Genomic DNA, 21,274 nt, shown 5'->3' on the forward strand with positions numbered 1-21,274 from the left:
CACCACCATCATCACCACCACCATCATCACCATCATCATCATCATCATCACCATCATCATCATCACCATCATCATCACCACCACCATCATCACCACCACCATCATCACCACCATCATCATCACCACCATCATCATCACCATCATCACCACCATCATCACCACCATCATCACCATCATCATCACCACCATCATCATCACCACCATCATCATCATCACCACCATCATCACCACCATCATCACCATCATCATCACCACCATCATCACCATCATCATCACCACCATCATCATCACCACCATCATCATCATCACCACCATCATCACCACCATCATCACCATCATCATCACCATCATCACCATCATCATAATCGTCTGTAACTAATTAGGAGCTCATGTTGTCAGTGAACACGCTGATTACAAGGCTGAATTCCACCAACTTGGTGAGGGGCGGAGCCAGAGCTGAGAAGAACCCATTAATATTTGGGCCAATTGGCCGCAGCACCACCTGGTGGCAGCAGGAAGTGAGATGTTTCTTTTCATTTCATGTTGTGTTGATTTTCTATTTTATTAAGAATATTTTGTTTTCTAGTGAGCAGCTCTGAACGACGTCCTCAGGCGTCTTAAAGTCTTAAATCTTCCGATGGGTTGTGGTGACTGTCGGAAGGTTTGTAGGTTTGCGTCTCACCTCTCCGCCATTGCGAGGAGTCCAGCGACGACGTCTTCCTCAGCTTCTTCCTCGCAGTCAGCAGCTGACTGCTGTCGAAGAATCGCGGGGAGAACGGAGCCAGAGGTAGAGAGGCGGGCTCAGACTCGCACTGACGCACCGGGCGGTCGGTGGGACGCATCCCGTCACCCTGCTGCTGCTGGTCGTCTGAGGGCGGTGGCGGTGGAGGAGGTGGGGGTGGTGGGGGTGGAGGGGGAGGCGGAGGAGGCCCCAGTGACAGAAGTGATGGGGACGCCGGAAGGGGGGGCAGCGACAGGAAGGGAGGAGGTGAGTCCAGACTTTCGAGCTCAACTGCGTGTAAAGACACATTGTCGCAACCACAGGAATCGACCGGAGGCGGAGCCGAGAGCTCCGGGAGGTCGGAGATGCAGTCCGTCTGGACACTGGCTGCCTGGGTACTGGGCTGCTGTCCCCCCCGCCTCCGGAGGTGAGTCTGACCCAACCGCATCCTGCTGGACTTGAGGGTCACCTGGCCCGGATAACGCTGGGAGGAGAAGCAGGAAGACAGAGTCAGTCGACACAAGGACTTGAGGACATGAGTGGAGTCCCGGGTCCAGAATCTCCTGTGGTGGACTCCAGCCCTGCGTTCAGAGGAAGCTGGTACCTGAAGGGGGCTCTTACCTGATTGAGACTACGAAGTCTGTCCAATGTTCTCTGTCTCTCCTGACTCACTCTGGCATTTCGCTTGGCTTCATCTTCCTCAACTTCTTCAACCTTCACAGGGAACAACAGTCGTTCTCATGTAAAAATCGCAAGAATAACAAAGATGAAGTTTGATTTTTGATAGAGAATAAGAGATAAAGACATCCTGTAAAACAGAGCAACAGTGGAGGGATGGAGGGATGTTTACCTTGTGCAGTAGCGGGAGGGAGTGGCTCTCAGTCTGGCGCTGCTGTATCTTCTGGTTGTGATTGACGATACAAATTTCCTACGAAGAAAAACGGCGCGTGGATTATGAACCTAAATGACCTCAGCATGACGTCATCTGACCTTCTCCCCTTCGCCGGCGTCCTCCAGCCTACCTTCTTGTTTTTGAGGTAGACCTTCTTGGTGGTGATGCGACCTCGGCGGGCCTCGAGCTGCCGCGTCCTCTGCTGCAGGACGCTGAGTTCTTCATCTCTGAGGGGGGACGGCGGGTTTGCTGGGTCTTCTATGCCCTTCATGGCGTCGGGGCTCTCGAAGGCATCGTAGTAAACCACCTCATCCTGCCGCTCTGGGAGAGCAACAGGACCCAGTCATGTATCAGGTCATTTACACGCTTCAGATCCAACTCAAGTGCTGGACTTCAAGAGTTAAAACAAATAATGGAATTACAATGAAGTATAAATTAGTTGCTAGCAAACTCAAGGGTTTAAAAACCCTCATGATACACTGGTAGGTTCACGTTCTCCAGACACAGAAACATCTGCTTGATGAGGTGAGGAAATGCACGTGACTGCACTCTGGTGGACCAATGATGTAACAACAGTTTCCCTGGCACTTCCTGTTGGCAGCTCTCTCCTAGCACAGCTTCCAGGCAGGCTGGATGCGTCTGTGACGAGCTAGAAACGGCAACCCAAAGATGCAGGAAGCATCGACACTGACCGGTGGCGTGCAGCCGAGCTTTGCCAACGCAACCCCTGCGTAGCCGCTCACCTGTTATCTGCCTGCGCAGACTCTGCAGCTGCGCAGTCAGCAGCAGCTCTTCGCAGCGCAGCACCTCTGCCTGGATGTCGTAGAGCTGCAGCTGTAACTCGTAGTAGAGCGCCTCCAGCTGGTCCAGGTGCAGCATGGCGTCCTCTCCACCCTGCAGGCTCTGCATCTGGAACCCCAACCACATGAAGGCATTACTCTCCCCCGAGGCCGAACACCACGCACAACGAGCGGTTGGGTGCTGTGTCAAATGAGCGGTGCCAGCGAGACTGGACTTGCTACATCAGTGGGACGCGAGGTTTGAGCTAGCGAGGGTTCACTGTTACTACTGAAGAAAACCTGGACACGATACGATTGTACAGTTGTACGCTTGTATCTTTTTTTTTTACAACATTCAGAGCAGATGAATGGAGGTTTATCAGCACTGGACACCAGAGATCAGGATGGACTCACACTGATGATAGAAGACGTGCTTCATGAAGGAGGAGAACCTCTGACCAGACTTTGCCTCACACCTACAGGGAGGTTTGTCTGTCCTGTCTAACTCCTGATGGGAGGACGGTCCACATTAAGTCCCTCACCTCGCTGTAAGGTCCCTCCGGCGCCGAGCAGGTCAACGGACGTTTCAACGGCAACAGGCAAAGCAAACATGTGACCTCAACAACCGTTTCCACTGTTCCAACAGCAGGACGTTACTCACTGCACAGCAGTGCCTGAGCTGTGAGCTCATTTCTTTCCCTCCCCCAACTCATCTTTATCTTAAACGTTGGAGATTGTGGCGTCTGACATCACCAGTCATTTACAGAAACAAGGCGTGCGTTACCTCCTCCTTCAAGCCGTGCTTCCTCTGTTCCAGGCAGATTTCTTTGGCCCTCATCAGCTGCAGCGTTTCTTTGGAGACGGCGTACTGAAGACGCTCCATGCGTTCCACCGCTGCTGCCCACGCCGACTTGCCGAACTTCCTCTGGTCGGCTCGCATTCTCTCATACAGAGCTGCAACAAACAAGGACTTCTTACTAAGTTTATTACATTTAGATGGCAAAACTGTGTACCAAAACTCACACTCACACACACACACACACACACACACACACACACACACACACACACACATTTATATACAAATAAATGTTGTTCAGCATAGAAAAGTTCAGGCTGGAGGTGTTTGGAGTCTGAACTGCACTTTGCTGTCAGGTAAACATTCACTACAAGGGTCAAAGTTCACGTTGCTCCAAAATGAGAGGAAACCCCTCCCCTCTGTTTACCTTTCTGTGCTCGATTGGTGGTCTCAAAGAACTTGACAGTCAGGTCCTGGATGGAGAGCACAGCGGCGTGGGCCTTCTTCTGCCACTCCTCATCCTCTCTCCTCAGGCTGTCCACGCGGCGAGGACCTAGACGCTCCGTCTCCAGGGAGATCTGACGGGGTCAAGCAGGGTTGTTGAAGCAGGTCAAACCTACTCACATGTGTCAAGTCCAGAGAAGGCAGCCAGCAGATGGCGCTAACCGTGAGAGGAGCCTGAGGCATGTCTGAGCATGTTTACAGTGACACTAACACAGAGTCCTACTGAGCAACAACAAAGGGCTGAGTCACCTCCCCCACCAAGAAATCTCTGCTAACAAAACTGGAGATGGAGGGTAAACTTAGTGATTAATTCACATAATCAGGCATGCAAGGAGGCGTCAGCCAGCGCCAGGCGCAGCTGCTCGTGTCAGGCCATGTGAAAAGAGTGAGAAACGGGGAAAGAGCAGCGCCACGTGGAGTCCGGTTCTGGGTGTTGACTGAGAACTTCACCTCCTCCAAGAGGGGAGTAGAAGGAACAAAATGTACACAGATTAACTCCCTGTGAGGCCCCTTGCACTGCCGCTCTCATACGTCTCAATGCAGAACAGATGTGTGAAGGTGCTCAGAAATAAACAGGGCCGCAGTTATCACCAGCAAACCTCAAAGGCCTTGAGTTGTGTTAGCCCCGAGTGTGTGTGTGTGTGTGCGTGCGTGCGCGAGTGAGTGTGTCTCTGCACGTGAGGCACATGAACAGGGAGTGGTTTGGGGGGGATGGAGCGATTACGTCAGAGACCAGAAAAGTCTGACAGAAAAAAAGAAAGGGCAGAAATGAGACAAAGAAAATACTAAAACAAAAACCTTTAACTGGTTTTAGTGGTGATCTCACTGTTTACATCAGCCTTCAGCAGACAGGATACAGGACATAATAACTGGCGTCTACGTGTGAGGACAAAGTTAAACACACACTGCACACACACTCTCTGACAACATGTCAAAGCGTCCCCGTCTCTCTGCAGCTTGTTGTTGTTGGCCGCGTCCCTGCTGGCTTTAATGGCAGTGAATCAAACGCATCTCTGCGATTCTTGTTCTGTTCCACTGGCTTTATGCAAAGTGAGAAACATCTTTTGCATTTCCAGTCCACGTCGAGGTTGTTAAAACGCAACAGACGTCAACAGAGCGGCGCAGGAAGGAGTCATGAAACCTGCAAGCCAGGCCACATTCTTTCACCTCGCAGCCAAATAGGTTTTTGGTTTAATGCCTGAAAAAAGTTCTGTGGTTAACGATCCCATTGGATCCAGGGAAACCGCGGTGGCGCTAACTTCCTGTTGGACAGCAAACACACATCATCACCGCGGTGCTCTACACCCATTAAACTGCTCTCTGACACACTGAAATAGTCCAGTGATACTTGGGACACTTGGGATGTACGTGACACACACGTCGCTCAAATGAGAGAGAGAGACCGAGAGAGAGACAGACAGACAGAGAGAGAGAGAGAAGCACACTGTTATCAATTTATCAATTTGGGCCAATTTAATAGAAACTCGGGAGCCTGAGACCTGCAGACGCGTCCCTGTGTCTCGTCAGGCTGACATAAGAACAGCAGAGGAAACAAAGGAACGGCGTGGCTCAATTCCTCGCTGAGCTCCAGGTCAGGATGACTGCTATGACGTCGTCAGGTGTTGTGTAACAATGATGTCAACATGGTGGGTAAATGCTTGGTAGTACTTCAGCGCTCACAGACTCAACAGTCCTTCAGAGGGGGCCAGGCCGTGTCCGGATGTGGATCTCAGCGCGTTCACACCTGAGCTGTCAGGATCCATGGGAGGTGAATCCACTCCCAACACTCTCAGGTCTTTGTCCTGGTCACAGTGGTTGTAAAAAGCCGTCGTCAGCCTAAATAGATACGAGTGTCTCGTTTGAATAGAATCCCATCCCGACCACTGCCCTTCTTCACAACTCTGGTTAAGAGCCGCGGATGACAAAACACAGGAGACGCGTCAGACTAAGAATAGAAGTGATGCCAGTTCCTGTGGCTGCGAGCTGCTGGGACCCTGACAGCAGAGGCCCTGACACGGAGGTCCTTATCTCAGCCGCTGCAAATAGCAAGCAGCTAGCAGACTCTGGTCGCTACAAGGCGGTTTTTCTCGGACGGCTGTGGGGGATGGAGGTGGACGCAACACTGCTCACGTCCTCCTGATGTCAAAGCTTGAGAGAAACTAACACACACGCATTTCCAAAACGTTCACAAATCCCATGAAAAGTTGACAACTTTAAACCGACAAGTTTTGTTCGAACATCTAAATCCTGGTGCATCTCGGCGCTCTTCACCAGAAAACATCACGGCTGTCTGAGAACTGTGTAGAAAAACTGCAGTCTTGTTCAGATGGCACTCAATTCTGATTTGTTTCCCAACTCAAATCTTTAGCGTGTCCGCATTTCACCAAACTATTGAACAACCCGACCTTCAGGCAGCTGCAGGTTTCTAGAGATGCAAAAGACCCTCTGGAGTCCTAGCGGAGCGTCCGCACTGAGACATCTGTGGAAACCTGATCTTACTCCAACTTTCAACCCTCCTCAAATGTGGTTTGGATCATATTTGCAAACACCAGACCGTCTGCTATCAATCTGGACGGGCAGTGTGACAGACAAGCCGGCTCCTTCCTTTCGATGACCACGGATTCGATGCTTTACTTTGATCCTCGTTCACATAAAATACAACAACACTCGTGAAAGCAGCATGTGTGTACTCCTCCGCTGCTAAAAATAGTCCCCCCCCCCCCCCCCTAAAAAATGCACCCGTGACTTGCGTCTGAGTGACTTGGCCTATATCGTAGTGTGTGAACAAAACTCAGCAAAGATGTTAAACATCTGCCAACATCTGCAGCGCACATCCACTCAGGTTTAAAGCCCCCTGCCTCCCAGCCACCCACAACGTCTGCAAGGCTGTCAATTCAACATCGTGACAACAGAAGTGCAGTTTTAGAGTTTACCTTCTTCTGTTGAGTTTTGTCTTGACACAAGAATGTGTCGGGGAACAACACCCAGAGACGAGTCAATCAAACCTGCTGAAGAGAGCAACCCATCCGTAAATGACAGAAACGATGGCGATCAACAAGGGCAGGGTCATCTCCAGAGGTGGAATTTGATTATTTTCAAAAAGGGATTCTTTCCACTTCTACTTACATACTAATCTTTATCCCGCCTGAACAAATACTCATACTTGTACTAATACTGGGCTCTCTGCTCATCCCTGCAGGGTACAGAGGTCAGAGCGCATTGACAGACTAAATAACTCCCTGCTGGTTTTGGTGTTTTCATGAACTTTTGTTGACAGGAAGCAAACGATCAGAAGAGACCAGAAGTTTGCCTTTAAAATATGAGACACGCCTGAGTTGTAGAGAGGTGACGGGCAATCAGCTGGGGTTCCCACCCGACACCTGGTCTTCCAGATCCAGCCTACATCTGCTTCCTATCTGTAGTCCTGCTTGTCAGGTACCAGGACTCTAGGGCGGTGCGATGCGGCCCGTTTATGTGTGTAAGGTGCGTTAAATCAGAAAAGCCCGTCCACAGGCGCACACCCTCACAACGACGCTCAGCCAGAGCTTTTATTTCAATGCCTTCCGATTTGATTTGTGTAAGTGTCTATTATTTAAAAATCTGGGTACATTTGCTTAACAGCTGGAGGAAGTTCCAACAGGTGTTCCAGGGGCTGCCATGACAACCGTTGCTAGGTAAGAATCATTGTGACCCCGTAACTGGAGCTCATGATGCTACTAAACTATCTCAGACGTGTTGCAGAGAAGCTACATCTCTAATTCATAGCTGCCCTTTGACCCCCCCCCCCCCCCAGGCAAAGGCACGCTCACATGGCGGCACTCTGACATGTAATAGGGCCATCCGACAACATCACCAAACACTTGACACCCATTGTTCTTGCTTCATTCAGGTGAGTATTCAGCCATGCACCTGTCCACCTGCTCTTCATTCACGGATTCTCCGGTGTAGAGGAGTCAAACACACACAGCTGAGCACTTGCCAGTCGCGAGTCTCATCCTGGCACCGAGCTCCAGTGAACGACTACACAATATTTTCCCAAATCAAAAGTTCTTCTTCACACTCCAGTTGGTTAAACTGGCAGGCGGAGCTCCAGGCTTTACAACAACCTCCCGGGTGTCACGTGACCTCACACTTGCAGATGAAGTCGGGACAGCCTGTAACTCTAGCAAGCAACCGACACCCGTCTGCTCGCCCTCCTAACATCAGTGGGATGCAAATGGCAGGTAAATTGTAAAATCCTCCTGCGTCTCAGCTCCAGAGGCCCGCTCCCTCCCTTTCTTCACAAAGGAGGGAGGCTCCATGTTCCCCTGACTCATCAGGTCAGGAGAAACTAGCCGCCTCTGCCAGTTTCAGGGATTCATTTGCATACAGGTTTGTTTGCAGCCGTTGAATCGCCCTGAGGGAAGCAGGTGGCAGGGCTGGAAACTTTGGCATCATACACGGTTCACCTGGGGGGGTTGTCAGTGTCAGTTAGCTTAGCTTCCAACAGCGCAACACCCCTCCACCACGGAGGCGAAAGCATCTATGATCTCAGCCTGCTAGCCTGATGCTAATCTTGGTAATAAGGGGACTTGTCATCCACCTCCACGGTGCGGCTCATTCATGTGTTCTTGATCATCTCTTGAGCAACACTGGAGCTCTCCAGCCCAGAGGAAAAGGCCGCATGTCTCCAGGCAGACGGGATTTGTTTATGTCATCTCTGGGTTTCACGGGATTTTCGGACCATCAAATGAAAAAGATCCAATCCCACCAGACTTGCATCCATAAAGTCTGGTTCCTGGGATCAGCTCCCACACAAAAACCTCAAATACCAACATAATACACACTTTCATGAACACACCCACACTCACTTGTTTTGGTTAGGTCAGTGACACAATGCTGGCTAAGCAAGCTGTGGAAGCTCGATGCAGTCTAGAGGGGGAAGAGCCAGGACTTTCCCTGGATTAGCTGGGAGACAAAGATGTCAGGCGTGGGAAGATTTGGGAACAAGCATGAACGAGACTGTTTGTCAGCTCCAAAACAGAGGCAACAGAGAGGAGTCATCCAAAGACGAGTGCACCTCAAACGAGACCGCTGGGTCCAGTTATCCCAGCAGAGAGGAACCGCAGCTGGAGGCGGCGCGAGGTCGCTGCCCTTTCTCGTATTGGTTCTGACATGCTGGGTATTAGTTCATCGTTTTGCGGAATGCACACACCTGTATGCTACTACCACCTCCAGGCTGCACAATCACCACGTCTCCTGTTTACCACTCATTTGTCCTCAACCACTTTACGAGTTCATTAATGTGCCACAACAAGAATCCCCTCAACATTCTGAGCAGTGCCCGTGGCGTGAGCAGCCATCATCTGCTAACCATTTTATTTTACACGTTTTATGGATGCAGCAATGGCAGCCTTCTTCAGCTGTGAGGGATGAGCTGGCGCCGGACGCGCAGAAGAAAAGAAGACGGCGTGTCTTGTATAGCAGGAGAGGGAATCAGAGAGGAAGACAAAACAAGTCTCTCACTTTGCTCACTGCAGTCGTATCACAATACTGTGATTGTGCAATAATCAATACATGAGAACTAATCTGGAACTGATAAAGTACTGCATCTGCTGCGATGACAGAGAGCAGACGGCTCCCTAAAGGCTTGTAGGAACAACATGGATATTTGGGGCGGGGATGGGGGTGGGGGGGGGGGCAGTGGGCCTCGGTAAATTAAGACGTGTTTTTGCTGGAAATTTGTATCAGTTAGCACATTTAAAGCCGTCCCACTGATTACATCGAGCATTCGACTGTCATTCCTGCCTGTGTAACATAGCAACTCCGACCTCTGACCTCTGCTCCACCAAGGCCTGGGATTCTTCTGCAGATTTCCTTCCTTTTTCAAGGCTCTAATGAAGAAACCAACAAAGGCAGATTGGAGAGAGAGAGAGAGAGAGAGAGAGTGTGGAAAAGAGAAGAGTGTGTTGCTGAGGCTGCAGAATTACCGAGTGGTTTAGTGGCTGCTGTAATAATACTTGTGCTGGTCGTTAAGCCGCTCTGGGCGCGGGGGGGGGGGGGCCTCTCTGGCTGATCCTCTGCCCTCCACAGCCCCCAGATGCAAAGCTACAGGGTAGCACAGACCAGCGACTACGCCATCATCATCATCGCCACACGGAGCCTCGGCTACTAATGCTAATGTCATTACAGTGGGCTTAGAAGGGGAGGCTCAATGAGGACATCGCCAGGGCGCGGCCTAGAGCTCGTCTGCAGGCTCTAACCTTGGCGTTTAAATCACCAAACCACAAGAATGACACTCATGAACCAGTAGAGAGGCAACACCACCGCAGCCAGAGTAAATACCAGGACATGCTAGTTGGCTAAAACCAACTTAAATCAAGCCCCAAAACAGATGGCATTTGCATGTGTGTGTGTGTGTGTGTGTGTGTGTGTGTGTCTACTACCTTAATCTGCTGTCTACGCAGCATTGCCAGTTCCCTCATGTCCCTGAAAGGTTGGAGCAGGTAGTGGTAGAGCTGAGTGGTCGCCTCCAGCAGCTCTCCGTAGGCCTCGTCCTCCTCGGGGTACACCTGCAGCAGCTCCACCATGCTGTCCATGGCCTTGTGCTTGTCCAGCACCTGAGACAACACACACACACACACACACACACACACACACACACACACACACACACACACACACACACACACACACACAGAAAAAAGGTGAGGCAGGAATTACTCTAGACTCAACAGAGAAAAGCTGATCTTCCCGCTCAAATCCACTACAAACTTGGCTGCTTTCACGCCAAATCAGCTGCTGTGGCAGTTGTGAGAGTGTGAGCTGCAACGCCTTCACAACTCAAGCGAGTCAACCGCCGCTCACGACACTGAAGAGGAAGATTAACAACCCCTCCAACTCACAACAAATGGACGCAGGTGACCTCACCCACTTCTAATGTGAGTGCAAAATGTCTCCACTTCCCAGGCGCGACAGGATGCTGCTCGCTGCTTTTAAGGCATCCAGCCAATTCCTTCAAGAAGTTAGACACTTTTAATTACAGCACCAGAAAATGTTGCCCAGCACAAAACTGATTCAAGTGGCTCCCAAACTGTAGCGGAGTGTATAATGGACGCGGTGAAGTCATGATACAACAAGTTCTTGACACAAGATCTCTCAAAGCTGACAGGGAAAGGAAGCCAAAGCCTGACTCCGACTAGCGGGAGTGTGAGAGAGCCTCTGCAGGCGCTGCTGCTGGCACGCAGGTGAGGCTGCTCAGGAACGCCACTATGAAACACTCTGTTTGACGTAGTACAATAGGAATAAACCGGCTCTGACTGATGCTGATTGGTACCATATGTCCAGCTATCCACAGGCCCTGCATTGTTCCTCAGGCTATCAGAACAGCGATTGTACACACAAACACAATTCCTCTGCTGCTCTCACAAAGTGACGTGTCCACGTCGTACAATACTTCACTTCTGCCTCAGATAATATTGAAATGTGCCACCGCCCAATCTCGGTCCGAAGCTGTGAATAAAGTGCTCCTCTCTCCTCAGAGAGCCGTAGATATGAATAGAGACGCTTATATTAACTCCAGGCTGGTATTCCAGAGCCCTCCACTTTGGGGACCGGGGCAGACACTGCACGATTCAGCTCAAACACTGCTCCCACTGTTTACCTTGGATCAGTGTCTCCGTGGTAACCACTGGCCAACCGCGCACCGACTCACTGCCCCTAGCTCTCGCTGCGGGCCAGGAAAGCCCCTCGGGTGAATGATCCCAGTCCCTGCCCGGGCATGAACGAGACACGTACTGATACAACTTTGAAACTCTCATTAAACTTTTTTTCCCCTCTCAAACGTGCAACTGCTGTAGGATCCTCTGAGGAACACGTCAGTCAGACGTAATTGCGTTCAGGTTGTCTTTGACGTGTACCGATGCAGCGCCACTCGTCTTAATTAGAGGCTGAAGGACTTCACGATAAATCAAACGCTTCCTGGTTCCAGATTCTCATTAGCGAAGATTTGCTGCTTCGGTTGGTGCTTGGTGTTTGTTTTAGTACAGATTGGGACCAAAGTTTTAAACTTTATCGTTGCACCATCGCTGAACAATCTGGAAAAACGACATGAGTGAGATTATTCCGACTGATGTTGTGATTCATGACATTCGATTTTTTGGCTGAATTTGCAGGGATCTATTTGCACTGGTTTACATCACCATTCTGGTTTGCACCAATTAAACCTTGGAAATCTTGCATTTTGCTTTGGGATTCAAACTCTTGACTTCTCCTGCTCAGACCTGAGATGGCGGCACTGTGTGAGTGCTGCGTTCAAGGCGACTTGGAAGTTGAGGGAGAAAAAAAAGGCTCACAGTTCAGAAAGATAAACTGAAAAGCGCTGCCTTTGCCAATCACAAATTAGATTTATTTGGATGGGGGTTTTTTTGTGGTAATTTTTTACGTTGAACGTTGCCTTCTGTTCTTCCAAAAACAGCATCGACAGTACCGGCAAGAACAAAGGAGCAGTGTCCCAGGAGTAATTGTGATATTAAATATACGCATTTCTCAGTCCAGCACAGAGAAAGAAGTCATTAAAACATCACTAATCAGGAGCTAGAAGTTCCCTTTCCAGAAAGCTCGAGTCATCCAGTAGACAAAGACAGGACATTCCTAACAACGCGCGCTATTGTACGGCTGCTGCAGGCCTGTCATCAGGACTAACTCTTCCAGTTTGTCAGTACTAAATCTGCTCAGTCTTGCCGGAGTACTTTTCTCTGCCTTTTAATTACAGTATCTTAGCGCACGAACACGCCTCGTCTGTGACAGGAGCGAAACCCTGTTTCAAAGTGCTTCAGGAATGAGAGAATACCAGCTACCGTCCGGCTGAGCAGAACTCCGCAGCTGAGTTCTTTGAAAAGCTTCAATCATCTGTTCCTCTGCAACGTTCTGGCGCTACATCACAAGAACACGAGGGAGGAGAGGCTACCAGGCCCGGGCGACCTCACAATCAATCACACCACTGACTCGCTTCATTCCTTTATCGGTGGACGACGGATGAACCGCCATCTTGGCTCTCTGACAGGATCGCCACTGTAAAACATGTAGACCTACAGACCCTTTTATTGCCGCAGCAGGACAAGACATCGTGAATCAACCTTAATCAGGGCTGCCTTCAGCTGACTGACCAAGCCCTCTCACTGACATGGCTGGAAGGATGAATGGAACGGAGCCATCGCTACTGTTCGCGTTTACACGTGTGTGCGTTGGCTACTTGGACCAGTCAAAATATCAGGCTCTGTAAAAGACAAAGTATCAGCCAAACTCTGTGCCGAGAGCTTTGGGAGGCTCGAGGTGTCTCTTTGGATGCGTTTTCAGTGAATTGTCCCTCCACAGCTGCCGCCATCTCCACTACAATCAGGGCTGCAATCAGTCATCACTCCATCTGCCAATTATGTTGATGATTGATCAATTTGGTAAACCAAATGCCAAGAGAAATGGCACCGGATTGTTGCCCCAGAACCAAAAGTGAAGTGTCCAAACTGCTGCCTTTGTCTGTCCCACAGCCCAAAATTCAGGGACTTCTGTCACGAGGGACAACGAAGCAGGAAACCCTCATGATTTAGCACTCGGCAACCAGGAAACGTTTGACCTTTTTATCAGAGAAAAGAATGAAACAAGCGACTATCAAACTTGTTTGCGGTTCTTTTTCCTCCACTATTCTGCTGTCAGGAATCAACCAGCAACTACTTCTATTCTTTTTTCTATTTAGGTAAATTTTTTAAAGAGAGAGGCTGGTTTGGTTTTTTTTTTTGTCCTCTTTGTCTCTGACAGTTACCTCAACACATGAGGCCTTCAGACTGATGATTGCAAAACATAAAAAAAAACAAAAAAAAAACACTACACATGACAACTTGAGGTTTTGGAACTCGTGACAGACATTTTTGCCTCTCAGATGATCATTTAATTCAGAATATACTCAGGTTAGTAAAAAAAATAATAATAAAGCGGCCCTGAAGTTAACAAACAGCTTTCATATGATGGGTGGAATAAAAGGATGCAGTTCCCCTCATAACTGAATGACTCCTCGGTTTCCATGAGCAGTCCAACATCATCATCACGCGACAGCAACTCTGAAGAGACGTGTGAACCTGAAAGTAATCATGAGCTTGTGATGTGTGAGGTGCACTGAGAGCAAGCTGCTGATTATCAGGCCGCCTCAGACAAGGAACGGCTGGAAGTCTGTGGTCAGTGTTTGACAGACAAGAAGCCCCACATCTGGGGGACTGTTCACCAGCCAGTCCTTCCGCATGCGTGGCCCACTTATCACCACAAACACAGATGAGATTCCAACTGCATTTGCAGGCACGGTGTGCCAAAGGCGGGCGGGGGCTTCTCACCTCCGCGCCACCAGACCAGGAGCCTGACACAGAGCATCGCCAGCAGAGCAGGTTCAGGAGAGCGGCCGTCACACAAGCCGCCCTTTCACACACGCGTCACCTTCAAGTTTTAAAAACATACTCTAAACTCTCTCAGTGCCACGTTAGAGGACCGCAAGTAAGGATGCACCATCGTTTCAGCGCGTCACCCCTGATGGCAGACCAGAGCGTCGCTGGGGCGATGTTTTGCTTCCACCGAAAACCAGCAGGATTCCTTTTGCTGGCTTTTGGATCTGAGGATCATTTCCATACACGAAAACCACTTTTACAATTTGTGAGGATTAAATTTGATCATTCGAACGGCCACACTTGTGTTGCTCGATAAAGGAACAGCACCACGGTCACCCCAGCATCACCGCAACTAAGCTTCTTTGATTTTTAAGTGATTGTTTGCGGGTGCATTAATAGATCCTCTCACATCGCCAAATCAAAGTCACATCGAGTTTCTACTAAACTCCCCTACAGCACTGTCCCGTACAGCACTGTCCCGTACAGTTCTGTCCCCTACAGTTCTGTCCCCTACAGCTCTGTACCGTACAGCTCTGTACCGTACAGTTCTGTCCCCTACAGCTCTGTCCCCTACAGCTCTGTACCGTACAGTTCTGTCCCCTACAGTTCTGTCCCCTACAGTTCTGTCCCCTACAGCTCTGTCCCCTACAGCACTGTCCCGTACAGCACTGTCCCGTACAGTTCTGTCCCCTACAGCACTGTCCCGTACAGCACTGTCCCGTACAGTTCTGTCCCCTACAGTTCTGTCCCCTACAGCTCTGTACCGTACAGCTCTGTCCCGTACAGTTCTGTACCGTACAGCTCTGTCCCGTACAGCTCTGTCCCGTACAGTTCTGTCCCCTACAGCTCTGTCCCCTACAGCTCTGTCCCCTACAGCACTGTCCCGTACAGCTCTGTCCCGTACAGCTCTGTCCCCTACAGTTCTGTCCCCTACAGCTCTGTACCGTACAGCTCTGTACCGTACAGCTCTGTCCCCTACAGTTCTGTCCCCTACAGCTCTGTCCCCTACAGCTCTGTACCGTACAGCTCTGTCCCCTACAGTTCTGTCCCCTACAGCTCTGTCCCGTACAGCTCTGTCCCGTACAGCACTGTACCGTACAGCTCTGTCCCGTACAGCTCTGTCCCCTACAGCTCTGTCCCCTACAGCACTGTCCCGTACAGCTCTGTCCCGTACAGCTCTGTCCCCTACAGCACTGTCCCGTACAGCTCTGTCCCGTACAGCTCTGTCCCCTACAGTTCTGTCCCCTACAGCTCTGTACCGTACAGCTCTGTCCCCTACAGTTCTGTCCCCTACAGCTCTGTCCCCTACAGCTCTGTACCGTACAGCTCTGTCCCCTACAGTTCTGTCCCCTACAGCTCTGTCCCCTACAGCTCTGTCCCCTACAGCTCTGTCCCGTACAGCTCTGTCCCGTACAGCACTGTACCGTACAGCTCTGTCCCGTACAGCTCTGTCCCCTACAGCTCTGTCCCCTACAGCACTGTCCCGTACAGCTCTGTCCCGTACAGCTCTGTCCCCTACAGTTCTGTCCCCTACAGCTCTGTACCGTACAGCTCTGTACCGTACAGCTCTGTCCCCTACAGTTCTGTCCCCTACAGCTCTGTCCCGTACAGCTCTGTACCGTACAGCTCTGTCCCCTACAGTTCTGTCCCCTACAGCTCTGTCCCCTACAGCTCTGTACCGTACAGCTCTGTCCCCTACAGTTCTGTCCCCTACAGTTCTGTCCCCTACAGCTCTGTCCCCTACAGCTCTGTCCCCTACAGTTCTGTCCCCTACAGTTCTGTCCCCTACAGCTCTGTCCCCTACAGCTCTGTCCCGTACAGCTCTGTCCCGTACAGCTCTGTACCGTACAGCGCCTCCTGGTCATGTCTAGGTAGGTTTGTGGTGCATTTGTTAAATCAGCTTATCTCAAAAGGTCAAATGCGGTGAAACTCAGCTCACCAGTCGGTGCTCGCTCCAAAGAATCAAGGAAACTGACTACTGACATAATATCCGCCAGGTTTCTCACACACACACACACACAAACACAAACACGCACGCACGCACGCACGCACACACACACACGAGACACACTGAAGCAACATGATCATCTGTGTGGACGTACACCAGGTGTCAGAAAATCCTTCGCCTCACAGCCGGCCGCTACAGTAGACGACCGAGACCGTCGCCGGTAAACACACCAGAGACTCTAAATCGTGTCTTCCTGATTGGGCCCAGCCCTCCGCCAGCTGTTGGAGCTTTGTGTGTCAATGAGACAGACCAGCTCAAAGACTTGGCCCGAGGTTTCGTCCTGTCTCAAACACACACACACACACACACACACACACACACACACACACACACACACACACACACACACACACACACACATTCACCTTGATCATGACCAGGACTTGGACAGGACTTCCCAGCACTCCCACTGCATTACTCAGGTTGGATTTAGAACTCACGGGGGCTTTAACCAGAGCCAGACAGATACTGGATTTTTGCAGTAAAACGTTCTGGCATCAGTGTCTGCGTGGCTTGTACTAGAGCAGAACTGCAAACACAGGTGTGTATGAGGTATTCTGTCCTTTTCCACCTGTGTAATCTCTATATTGTGCCTATTGTGTATAGTTTTGTACTTTCTAAATGTAAATTAGCATTCATGCTAACTCCAGGAGCATTTACAGTAAGTACTGTGTATATACGGAAGTTCATTACCTGGCATATCAACTAAATAAAAAAACTGTGTTGTCAACACTCCTCATGAGATCAAGTTGCAGTACACGAGTACGTTCAGCAAACGTATTGAAGTATCAAAGGCAGTACTCATTATGTGGTACTGGCCCAAAACGTTATTTCAAGCAGCAGTGTCAACTTTCAGTTCAATTTTCAAACTGGTGCGTTCTTCGCCATGTATGAAATATCCTCAAAAGTTGTTATATAATAAAAACCCACGACAGTTCGTCCCTGACTGAAAGCTCCGTGGATACGGAACAGTGAGGCGACCGGAGAGCTGCAGGAGGATAAAAATGGTGTTAATTGTGTGCCGCCACTGCCGGGTTTTCAGGCAGCTCTCTCCAACGCCCTCACATCCCCCCCATCGAGGGGAAATCATAGGAGAGAGCGGGGCTTCATCCCCCTGGAGCCCGAGCGTGTCTGCCAGGGAGAGGAGAAGCTGCTCTGACAGCTCGCTACAACGGTGCCTTTTTTAAAAGTCCTTTCCTTTCCTTTTTTTTTTTAAACTCTGTGCCCCGTGTACGCGCTCAGCTGTCCGCCATCACAACACCGAACCCAAACAGCTGTAGCGACACGTCATTTCTGTAATTCAACCTCTAATTGTTCTGCTGCGTCTGGAGCACCTCCCTTCCACTCTGCAGCCAACTGGAGTGTGATGTCGGGCCGGAGCAGATCGTATTACAGGCTCATGGAGGCGCAGCAACAGATGGTAGATCATTTGGGGGGGGGGGGGACAAAGGAAGAGGAGGAGAGCGAGCCGGCCGTGAGGCTCAATTATGCCGAGAAAAACTACATGTAATCTCGTCACTCTGCTCGCCTGACCCTCTTTAAAACTTCCTGGCCGTCGCGCCTGAGACTGAGAGGAGACTCCCTGGAGGACTCACCCCCTCCGATGCCAAAACAAACCAGAACACTCAGGCTCTCGACTGAAAGAGAGACAGGCTTAGACATTTCACCGGTACCAACGGTTACGCAGTACCGTAGCGCAAAGAGGACGTCAGCACCACCGTGGGACCCCTCATCCGGTAGCCAGTGGGATTTTAACACTGGAACCTGGATTATTGGCGGGAAAATAAACAAATAAATGAGTAAATGAATGCATCACTTCTGCTGCAAACTAAAGTTGACGAGTCGCACAATCTTGGGTTCATCAAGACCGTCCTCACGAAGATGCTGGAGGCCTGAATGAGCAGTGCTAAGCTAACGCTAGCCTATGAGGGAACTACAGGGACACGTGACGCTGACATCACCACCTCTAAGCTTCACAGGCTTCTTGTGTTATGACCTTTAATGACCTCCACGACCTCTGTAGGCCCCTTTAGACTCTTGTTAGCAACCACTTTTCTTTTCTTTTTTTAAGAGACACTAAATTCAAGCAGCGGGGCGTTGAACTGCTGTCAGTCACGTCAGAGAAGGAAATGTTACAACAACTTAGCAGATGTTAACCTCCTCATTGCTGGCATGTGACCAATAATCTGGATGCTAACTTTGAAATTGTAAACTTTAAAACACATCAGTCTCGACTTGTTCTTCTTAGCTGATCATTTATTGTTCATGCTAAGTTTGATACCACAGGACTTTTTCTCTGTATTTTGGTAAATAATTTTAAAAGAGAATAGCAATAGTCCACATCTAAATTCTCCACGTCTTTTTCAGTTTACTGGAGGCTTGGCCCCCTGATTACCACACCCGAGCCTCCCCCGGGCTATGGGGGCCGCCGTGGGCTCTCTCACCTCCTGCATGCGTCTCTTGGCTCTGTCCAGCGCGTCCTCGTACCCCTTCCGCCTCAGCTCGCTCAGGCTCTCGTAGTACTCCTCGGTGTCGTCGCTCTGGGAGAAAAGCACCTGGGAGAAGATCTTCCAGCCGCAGGTATCCAGAGCATGGCCCAGGTACACCTGCAGCTGGTAGCACAGAGCGTCCGTCTCCTGCTGGGACACCCCAGGGGCACCGAACAGCACCGTCCACATGCCGGACTGCTCCTCCGGGAACGAGGGCAAGCAGGGCTCCAGGTCCGAGTTGACGGCGCACAGCTGCAGGTGCGCTGCCCTCAGGTCTTGGAAGGCGAAGAGCCCGGCCCAGCTGAAATCTTGGCGGCTCTCCCCGTCGCTGTCGTCCGGCATCTCTGCGGCATCCGCGGGGTCCAGGATCTCCATGTCGGTCACCTTAGGTGACACCACATCCCAGGACCCGAGCGAGGGGCACTCGCTTGCCTTGCCTTTGTGGAGAGTCTTTCTGGCTGCGACTTGGCAAACTTCATCTCTCTTACTCGAGTGTTTGGCGTGTTTCTCTGCCGCGGGGCCGCCGGGGTCAGGGAGCGCGGCGGCGGAGGGGCAGCAGTCGAGGAGCGGGTCCAGGAAAGTGGTCCTCTTCTGGACCGTTCTATTGTGGCAGGTCACGGCGAACTTTCCCTCGACGTCGTTCCAGGCCACGATGAAAACAAATTTGTGACGTTCTTTCTCGTCGAAGACGTTGGGTCGGACGGAAACCCAGCCGGACTCCAAGTTATCCTCCATGGTGAAGGACATCTCATCCAGCCGGGAGGGGAGCGCGGAGGGGGGAAGAAAAATAATAAACACAGCCGACAGCGGCGAGACCCGCGGAGGCTAGCGGCTGCTGCTAGCTAGGAACGAGGCTAGCTAAGGCTCCAGCAGCCCGCTGGAGAGGAACCAGTTAGCCGCGGCTAGCGAGGCGATTAGCAGCCCCGGAGAAACAAAGGCTTCTCCCGCTGTTTATCAGCCGAGCGCGACCCCGCCGAGGCAGAGACCGTCCACGGCTCCGCCACACACACACGGCCGAGTCCGCTACCACGCAGGCGACACGGCAGAGTCGCGGTGCTGGTGGGGGGAGATCACAACCTCGGTTGTCATGACCACCTGGTACCTGCCTGCCCCCCCACCCCCTGCTCGGGCTCACCTGCCCAGACGCTCGCTTCTTTTTTTTTTTCTTTTTTTTGTGTGTCTGTTGGCACAGACAAAGCGGTCGCGCGGCTCCGCTCGGCACACTGTCACGTGTGATCTTGTGTTTACAAGCAGAGTGCGTGCGTGGTAAATCCGGGGAGGAATGTTGCGTTCAGGGCCCACCAGAAAAATAGGACAACGTATAATAATAATAACAATAATAATAATAATAATAATAATAATAATATCTTCCTTACATGTGAGAAACTAAATCAAGTCCCCGAAATGAATTTGTTCAAAATATGACTTTTGATTCTTTAAATAAAGAACCTAAACCATTTTTTAATATATTCATTTTTTTCCCTTTCTTTGCTTATTTTCTTAACTCAATTACTTTATCATTTACCCCTCATATATTTATATGTATGTATATATATGTATATATAAACATATGTGCATACACACACACACATATATATATGCATATGTATACACACACACACATATGTATACACAGAAACACACACAAACCCAGTTGTTATAGTCTTCTGTCCCGCTGTCTCCAACATATCAAAAGAAAGGCAACTCTTGTCCAAATGTTGCCTTCATGTCTTCAAATATGTAACAGTGAAACGATTCTCATAGATATGCAGATCTTCAGTTGTGCCTAAGATTAATAGGACGAGTGATAATATTTATTTTATTTTATTGAATCAAACAATTTATTTTGCATGTAGAGAATTAGCATGACATTTCTAGATTAACACTCAAATACTGGCACGACTGAATGTTGGATGCATCTCATAGAATCTTGTTTCGTGTTTCGTGACATGAAAAGGATTCTCCTCTCTTTTGTCTCTACATGGTGTTTTAACTTTAGTCTCAACGTGACAGCGACTTTGACCTTTGACCATCAAACTCTTTCCAGTTTTGAGTTGTCAAGCAAGTCCAGAATTAAACCGCTGGGAAGGGGAGTTTTCCCAGATCACATGAAGGCAGCATTAATCATTGGGTTATCCAGATTCAGAGACTCAAGCCGAGACGATGTGCAGGTATGAACGTGGTGCCATGATGCCAGGTAGTCATCAGTGGTATGTGACGTTATCCTTCTCCAACACACGTATGATCGAGTGACACGGACGTTGGTATAAGCTAATTATCCCAGGTGCCCTGAAGGCACCATAATCGTCCACGTATCAAAACAAAGGGACAGCGCGTGAACGCACCAGCTGCTTTGATCCGTCGTTAAATGTAAATGAATCAAAGGTGTTTGCTCCTGTTCCTCGCGCGCCTCCCTTTGATCTCTTTGTCCTCCTCTCTTTCGGGACGTGCACGAGGAGCATAAACATCTGCACGTGGGAAAAACCCATGACGCAAGCACGCAGCGAACGTACGGGGGGGGGGGGGGGGGGGTCGCCATAATGTACGGCGATGCGAGTGGGACAAACACTATTAAGTTTCTACCATCAAAAACAAGATGGAAGAATAAGTGACGCGTTCAAATCACTTCAAAGAGGAAATCGCTGCGTTTGCTTTGATGCATTAATAAACAATTAA

The 21,274-nt window shown here is 50.2% G+C and overlaps 1 protein-coding gene across 1 annotated transcript in view; it reads right to left on the bottom strand.

Annotated features, from left to right (window-relative positions):
* The window catches only part of jmy (junction mediating and regulatory protein, p53 cofactor), a 25,374-nt gene extending 5,539 nt beyond the window's left edge, over window positions 1–19,835 (bottom strand). Inside the window, exons 1-9 of the mRNA XM_086188523.1 lie at window positions 18,554–19,835; window positions 10,121–10,294; window positions 3,619–3,769; window positions 3,177–3,346; window positions 2,357–2,522; window positions 1,744–1,934; window positions 1,572–1,649; window positions 1,343–1,435; window positions 683–1,205 (exon numbers count right to left, since the gene is read on the bottom strand). Coding sequence (XP_086044649.1) covers window positions 683–1,205; window positions 1,343–1,435; window positions 1,572–1,649; window positions 1,744–1,934; window positions 2,357–2,522; window positions 3,177–3,346; window positions 3,619–3,769; window positions 10,121–10,294; window positions 18,554–19,345 — 2,338 coding nt within the window. The 5' untranslated portion in view covers window positions 19,346–19,835. The remainder of the gene's footprint in view (window positions 1–682; window positions 1,206–1,342; window positions 1,436–1,571; window positions 1,650–1,743; window positions 1,935–2,356; window positions 2,523–3,176; window positions 3,347–3,618; window positions 3,770–10,120; window positions 10,295–18,553) is intronic.
* Window positions 19,836–21,274: the final 1,439 nt, after the last annotated feature.

The sequence above is a fragment of the Aulostomus chinensis genome, chromosome 19 (assembly GCF_037954235.1).
Source record: "Aulostomus chinensis isolate RoL2024-O1b breed Wild chromosome 19, RoL_Achi_v1.0, whole genome shotgun sequence".
Classification (NCBI taxonomy): domain Eukaryota; kingdom Metazoa; phylum Chordata; class Actinopteri; order Syngnathiformes; family Aulostomidae; genus Aulostomus; species Aulostomus chinensis.